General features: G+C 38.6%; 1 protein-coding gene across 3 annotated transcripts; it reads left to right on the top strand.

Annotated features, from left to right (window-relative positions):
- Nucleotides 1–3010: 3010 nt before the first annotated feature.
- On the top strand, nucleotides 3011–7264 carry LOC112179206 (granule-bound starch synthase 1, chloroplastic/amyloplastic). Of its 3 annotated transcripts, none has more exons than XM_024317543.2 (14): nucleotides 3011–3165; nucleotides 3729–4089; nucleotides 4178–4258; nucleotides 4365–4463; nucleotides 4561–4650; nucleotides 4837–4900; nucleotides 4991–5091; nucleotides 5178–5287; nucleotides 5387–5630; nucleotides 5708–5884; nucleotides 5971–6162; nucleotides 6259–6345; nucleotides 6458–6586; nucleotides 6696–7264. In XM_024317543.2, exons 2-14 carry the CDS (start codon nucleotides 3745–3747, stop codon nucleotides 6810–6812), a joined length of 1836 nt encoding a protein of 611 aa, XP_024173311.1. In that variant the 5' UTR covers nucleotides 3011–3165; nucleotides 3729–3744; the 3' UTR covers nucleotides 6813–7264. The 3 variants fall into 3 exon arrangements, with proteins under 3 accessions (XP_024173311.1, XP_040368192.1, XP_024173312.1); XM_040512258.1 differs by lacking the exon at nucleotides 3011–3165 and adding an exon at nucleotides 3292–3316; XM_024317544.2 differs by lacking the exon at nucleotides 3011–3165 and adding an exon at nucleotides 3341–3461.
- Nucleotides 7265–7859: the final 595 nt, after the last annotated feature.

Genomic DNA, 7859 nt, shown 5'->3' with positions numbered 1-7859 from the left:
TTTGGGGTGTTGCTTAGTGGGTCATTTGTGGTCTGGTTTGTATTGTAATTTCTCTTCGGAGGAAATTATTTGGGGATTTAAATTGTATAAAACATTGTTCTGCCAACCCATTAACATGTGCTGCTTCCAGTTGTGAATTTGGCAAATTCTTAGTTTCTGTGTTTGCTTCTGGTAGAAAGAATGAATCTTCCAGCTTTGCTAAATTGGGATTCAAAATTACCCAACGTGTTGGGTTTGCCATGCTTTGGGGTTGGCTGGAGCACGAGGATTCTGGGCTTATTCCTTTACCCAGAAGTCAAAAAATAAGGTTATTTGTGGAGTAAGTAAACTAAGATTGGATGAGTCGGACCGACTTGAACAGAGTGAGTAAAATATGCATTTGTCTTTTGGTGATAAAAATGTGTAGGAAACTTGAAGGAAGATGACTAGGCCAAGTGCACAAACAAGAACAACATGCCGAGTTGCCAACTGGGTATGTCTGCTTTGATTGTTTGGTGTGCTGAGGTTGATTATTAAACACTATATTCCTCAAATTTGTTTATCAAATCACATGTTAATACATGCTTATGGAGTCTGCGTCAAATTTGTTTATCAAATGATATGTCGAGTAAAGAAAGTTATGTGAGGTCGGTTGGTAAACGAATTTAGTGACCATATCACGGGGTGTTCTATAATGTCTGGAAACACAAGTTGATAAATTTAATAACTTATGTAACGGCTTACTTGAAAGTGTCCAACTGTCACCCTTGTAACTAGGAGGGCCGATCTCGAGACTTGAGGTCTCCAACTTCTAAGGATTATAATTATATACCTACCCCTGGGAGAAGTATGGAAACCCATACTCTAGGATGGGTCTCAAAACCACCGACCCCTATATCGACCTAATGTTCATCGACTGGACAAGTGGTCTATATACGTCATTGTGGTGAGGAAACGTTTAAAAAATGAATTAGGAGCTCCATGCTGTTTCACACCGCTACGATTTTATATTCTGAAATGACTCAATATACCACAAACTTTTGTTGAGGAAAACCACCTCGTTGTGGTCCAAGAGTCGCGATGATATGGACCTTTAAAAAAATATCTGTGTAAAACTTGTGATGGAATAATGTTTTGATGACTCCAACCTCTTAAATTCCTGTGTTTGAGATTGTTATATGATAGTAGGCCACAAGTCTCCTAGATATTGTCATGTTAGGCCAAAAGTTCCAATGCACACAGAGAAACAATTAAGCGTTGATACTAAGTTTCCCATTTCATCTTATTTTGTTTCCAGCCACATAACTAATAAATGGTCTGTAATCACTGACTCATGTATTACTGAAGCACTCGTTTGATATGTGGATGGTATGAAGGCCTGGACCCGAAAGCGTTTCAATCATCCATTTATTTCATCTGTAAAGCGTTCTTCTTCAAGTTGCTATTTGTTGCCAACCACCTTAATTGGCATAAAGTACAATTTAAATTCTTTGGAAAATATGTCAAATTTGTAAGGGTAATTGAGGATTATGGCATGATTTAGTAGGTTAAGTTTGTGTTTATTATGATTGGCCCAATGAGATTTCGGATAAGAATTTAGGGGTAATGACTAGGTTTGTTCATGGTCGCAATGTGTGTTTTTGTCTATATTCAAGATACCGGAGATATAAGAAGCACGGGTGAGCCAATGGACTTTGATGCTAAATCATATTGCTACCTGTCAAGAGAAATATACAGGGTTGGGAAGAAGATCGAGCGGGTTGGCCATTGTCATTCTGATGCCGAAGTTAGTTTCCTTGTATTTAATTTGACAGAATAACAATAGGTATAAGTAGTTAATGCACATTAATGAAGGTAATTAGCCCCCTTAAATAGACATTAATTGGATTGGATTACCTTGTTTTCGATTTGGAAGAGATATCCTTACTAATTGGCAATGTCATAGGTTGGGATGTCTCTCTAGGCAACAACTTGAATGCTGCCTCTCGTGTATCGACCTAGTGGAAGATGAATATCCCGGTATGAGATTAGGTGTGCGTATGTCGGTTTATGGGCCTTGATTTTATGCTGGTATGTCCAAAGTGTATTATGCCGTCTCCCGTTGGTTAACTCAGCTTTAATATGGCAATACAAGCTAAAATTTTTTTTTTTTTTTTTGATGAAACGGGATGAGGGGAAGATCCCTAGCATCCCAGAATTTATTAAAGAAGAGAAAAAGAGTACAAGGGAGGGGACATATAAAGCCAAGAACTCCCTAAAAAAAATACCAACTATCGAAAATGAAATTTCGGAAGACCCAAACGGTCCTCATTAATGAAAGGGGGAGCTATATTCCACCACACAAAACCATTATTCGACGCATCATAGTTAGCCAATGCGTCAGCAACATGATTCCCTTTACGAAATATATGAGATGAGAGAAAATGCAGCTGAGAAACAAGCAAAGAAATTAAAGTTTGTTAGTGTGAATCATAGCATTTAGCATGTATATTTAGGATATTTACATGAAATATTGTTGCCTTCCTTCTTGTTCTTTGAGGCCAAGTTTTGATTCTTCTGGACCTCCATCATTGGTTCTGGTTTAGTACTGTTGGGTTGGAATTCTTGGCCCAAATGATTGGACCTCCATCATTGGTTCTGGTTTACGGATCACAAACACACACACGTCCAATCAGGCCAATTCGGCTATGTCTTAATAGAATTAAAAGTTTAAAACAATGCTCCTCTAACCCTCTACCGTCCATTTAGGTCCAGCTCTCTAACTTGGAGTTCGAACTACAATTACAAAAAATGTCATAAAAAAATTACAATTACAAAATATCAGGCTGTCGTTTTCTTTGCTTCCTCGAAAACGTTCCTATAGCCATGATCTCCGATCCGAAGAACTACAATCATTCGCGTGTCGTTTGTGCGTCTACGGCGTATCACCGTGTGACAACAAGGATGTCGCACAATGTGAAATTCAATGCAACCCCACCTGATATGTACACCCGGCCAACCTCCACGTAACCATGTTTTATGGACCGTTGCTTCCCGCCACGCGGCGGGCCTAGAAATTCTGGGCAGCAAGTACAAATCTCCCACCAAATCCTGAGAGCGAGAGACAGACTCGGAGGCTAAAGCTAGGGTGTGGGTCAGAGACTGACGAGGATCACAGTTCGTTCGTCAGTGAACTAGTAGTAATAAGTAAGTGAATTTCATCGATTAAATTTAATTTCTTTTCTGTGATGTTTATATTTTTTGGTAAATAAATTTGGTGGCATCAGCTCCGATCTTTGCTCTGTTCTTGTTAACTAAATTCAGTGATTTTCTCGATCAGTTGCGGTTTTTTTTCTTGGTATAAAGGAAACAGTTTAGTTCTTAGTTTACTTAATGATCGTTTTTTAAGTCTATGTTCCTTCAGTGATCTGTGACACACTTATATATGATCCTCAGTGTCTTCGATTTTGATTGATCATCTTTTCTGGGTCGTTGTTCTTCGAGTAATCCCCGACTCCTATGGCCTTGAAACTCTTTAATTTTGCTTCTTCTTCTTTTTTTTGGTCTGGAAAGTCTTTAGTTTTGCTTGATCTTCTTGTTCAAGATTCATTTCACTATTTGGGGTTTAAAGTGTAACTTTTCTTGATAGCTTAAACCTTTAAAGATGTAACCTCTCTTCATCACTTTTTCTTGATCATGACATTATATTTCCATTTTCATGTGTGGTTTGATTGTACTTCATTTAAACTTCGGTTTGGTAATTTTTTTAGAGCAAGGATATAGGAGATGGCAGCTGTGACGACCTCAAACTTTGTACCTAGCACTCCACATACTAATGGAGCTTCAGGGTCAGAAAACAGGACAAACTTGGGACAGATGGGTCTGTGGAACCAACCCATGACTCACAATGGGTTGAGATCTTTGAGCAACTTGGATATGCTTCGGATCCGAACCCGTCCTAGTGCATATTCTATGCAAGTCATGAGAAAGGCTGTGAGTGATATTGGATCTGTGGGGAGGATTGTCTGCGGTCAAGGAATGAACTTGGTCTTTGTTGGAGCTGAAGTCGGTCCGTGGAGCAAAACTGGTGGTCTTGGTGATGTTCTCGGAGGTCTCCCACCAGCTTTGGCGGTTAGTTAGTTTCTTGAATTTACTATGTGATTTTAATCTTCTTGTATTTTATTTGGCTGATTTTACTGCCTGACTCATTAATGCCTAGGCTAATGGCCACCGTGTTATGACGGTGTCTCCTCGCTATGATCAATACAAAGATGCATGGGACACTAGTGTACTACTTGAGGTAAGTTTTGCAAATATTGTTAGATGCTTTCATGTTTTAGAGTGTAATATACTAATGTATGCTTTGGAGATTTTCCTCAAACTGATCAGCAGCTTTATGTTTGCAGATAGAAGTTGGTGGCAGAGTTGAAACTGTTCGATTCTTCCACTGCTACAAACGCGGAGTTGATCGTGTATTTGTGGATCATCCATGGTTCCTTGAGAAGGTAGGAATTCTTTTGGTGTTTTCAGACCATATCTAGAAAATTTTCGTAGTATTGGTGATCTATGACTGATGCAATTGTTCTTCTCATCAATATGAAGGTATGGGGTAAAACAGGATCCAAGATCTATGGGCCTAAGACAGGACTGGATTACAAGGACAACCAATTGCGCTTCAGCTTGTTGTGCCAGGCATGTCATACTTTTTGGCTTAATTTTCTTTTTCAAAACTTGAAAATGTTTTCCAGTTGGAACAGTAGAAATGAAAGCATTGCATTTGTTGCTTGTATAGACCAATTGAATTTACAATGGTGTTTAGGCAATAGATGACTCTCATATATATGAGTGAATTTCAATTGTGACCCTTTTGAACTTCAGGCTGCGCTGGAGGCACCGAGGGTTCTCAATTTGAACAGCAACAAATACTTCTCTGGACCTTATGGTGTGCATCTCTCTCTCTCTCTCTCTTCCTTCTGTAAGTATGACTTCTTTGAAAATAGTTTTACTAAGGATGTAAGCTTGTTCATTGCAGGAGAGGATGTTGTGTTCATTTGCAATGATTGGCACACTGCTCTTGTTCCTTGCTACTTAAAAACCATCTACAAACCAATGGGAGTTTACACAAGTGCCAAGGTAATGATTCCTAGCTGAACAGAATTGTTTAGAGTCCGGCCAATTTATTTACATAAACTCAAATATTGTTTGATAAATGTTGGCAGGTTGCATTCTGCATCCACAATATAGCTTACCAGGGAAGATTTCCTATTCAGGACTTCGAACTCCTTGATTTACCTGGCCAACTTAAGGGTTCTTTCGACTTCTTTGACGGGTATACTTTACAGAATGTGATGTGGCAACAGTGATAAGGACTTAGAAATGTACTTGTAGATTTAAAAAGCTAATCCTCTTTTTGAATGTCTGATTGCAGGTATAACAAGCCTGTGAAAGGAAGAAAAATCAACTGGATGAAAGCTGGAATACTGGAATCAGACAGGGTTATTACTGTAAGCCCTTACTATGCACAGGAACTTATTTCTGGAGAAGACAAAGGTGTGGAATTAGATAACATTATTCGTAAGACTGGAATCACTGGAATTGTGAATGGCATGGATGTTCAAGAGTGGAATCCAGCCACAGACAAATACTTAAATGTCATCTATGATGAAACAACAGTAAGTAACTCGTGAGGATTATTAACTCTGTAACATAACTAGAAGAAAATCTGTACTGATCCGCATTGTATGTCCAGGTACTGGATGCAAAGCCTCTTTTGAAGGAGGCCCTTCAAGCCGAAGTTGGGCTGCCAGTGGACAGGGACATCCCATTAATAGGCTTCATAGGTAGGCTAGAGGAGCAGAAAGGTTCAGATATTCTAGCGGAAGCCATTCCAGAATTGTCAGGAGAGAATTTGCAAATAATAGTCCTTGTAAGTATTGTTTGGATTTACTCTCTTTATTACATACATAGTACTGCTGGTTGAGTATGATGGTTTTGGTATATTCTTTGTGTTAGGGAACTGGCAAAAAGTACCTGGAGAAGCAGATTAAACAGCTGGAGACAAAATATCCGGGCATGGCTGTAGGCGTGCTGCAATTCAATGTTCCATTAGCCCACATGATTATTGGTGGTGCTGATTTTATGTTGATCCCGAGTAGATTTGAACCATGTGGTCTCATACAGTTGCATGCCATGAGATATGGAACAGTAAGGAGCTAATCATTCGATTCTTGCATTACCTTTGCCTTAAAGGCTTAAGCTGATAGTTACCTCCACTGATGGTGTGCAATGCAATGACTGTAGGTTCCCATTGTTGCTTCAACTGGTGGACTTGTCGACACTGTCAAGGAAGGTTTTACAGGATTTCACATGGGAGCTTTCAATGTTGATGTAAGTCGATGACTTGGCTCTGCATCCGTGACAATGCTGCACTACTCTTTATATTCCTTTAATCTACTTATCTTCAAAATATGATGAATAGTCTGTGGTGGATTATTTTTAGTGCGAAGCAGTTGATCCGGCAGATGTACTTGCAATATCTACTACGGTGAAGAGAGCTGTTGCAAGCTATGGTACTGCTGCCATGAAAGAAATGATCCAGAATTGCATGGCAAAAGATCTTTCCTGGAAGGTTAGTATGATACTGAGATGATCCAGAAATCAATAATTTGACTTGTAAACTGCTCCTTACAATTTGTCATAACAACAACGCCTATTAAAGCACAATGTATCTGATGCAGGAACCTTCCAAACAATGGGAAAAGATGCTGTTGAGCCTGGAAGTTGCTGGCGCCGAACCTGGCTTTGAAGGGGAAGAGATTGCTCCTCTTGCCAAGGAAAACGTTGCCACCCCCTGAGCATTAGGTTCTAGTATTAGCTGATAAGAATATTCCCAACTGCTTCCACTAGCGGTACAGTTATTGGTTCTTAAGCTTTGAGCTTCGAGGGAGCGGGTGAAGTGTTCTTGGTGGAAATCTCAGCTTTTCTATAAGCAATTATGATTGCGAGGTGAATGATGTTTGAGGAAGTGTATAAAGTAATAAATCTGACATGTCTTTGTTGCTATTATGGAGACCTGACGAACAAGATTTGCAGTTCCTGCGTGTTTTAATATAGGTATTGCTAGTAAATAAATTATGTAATAATAATGTGATCGAGGTGCTTGGCTTCTTGCCATAGTAATTGGATCCGTTAAGCATCGAAAAATTCTACGGTGCACCGTCCACCACCAACTGTATTGATGGTTTATGTTACATGACGTCATTTTAGTGGACCTACTATCAATATTATGTTACATGACATTGTCTTAGTTATTGCCTTATTGGTGTCTTTTTAAGGCTCTAATTAGTAATTAATAATATTAAATATTAAATTATTTATTTATTCTACAAAATACCCCATGACAGAGAGAGAGAGTCCTCCAAAACCAATTTTTGAAAAAATTGTGGAATAAACTGCATGTTTTGATTTTTCACGAAAAAAATAATGTTTAGACACTTCTTCTTCTCGTTCTCGAACGGATGGAACTCAATAATCATTACTTTTCAAAGCAAAAAGAAAAAAATTCAAAGAAAAAAATTCGTTTGAGGTTTCAGTGTTCCATCAATTGGAACACGTTATAAAAATCATGCTCTACGAATAATGAGCTAATGGTATAGGAGAAAGAAAACCAAGTTCGGCAAAGAGAAATCGTGTGCCTGAAAATTATTGGCTTGAACTGTATTAGAAGAGAAATAGGAGTACAATTTCTTTCCTAATGCAATTAGGATTTCTTAAAACGGCATAATTTCATCGGCAATGAGTTTTCAAAATAGAAAAACTTTTGGCGACGATTACTTAATGGCCTAAGATTTTTAAATTTAAATTGATGGATTATCGTTGCTATTAAGTTTTCCAAAAAAAAA

Source organism: Rosa chinensis, chromosome 7 (genome assembly GCF_002994745.2).
Source record: "Rosa chinensis cultivar Old Blush chromosome 7, RchiOBHm-V2, whole genome shotgun sequence".
In the NCBI taxonomy this organism is placed as follows: Eukaryota; Viridiplantae; Streptophyta; class Magnoliopsida; order Rosales; family Rosaceae; genus Rosa; species Rosa chinensis.
Note: the sequence above shows the minus strand (reverse complement) of the source record. Positions and strands in the feature narration are given on the sequence as shown.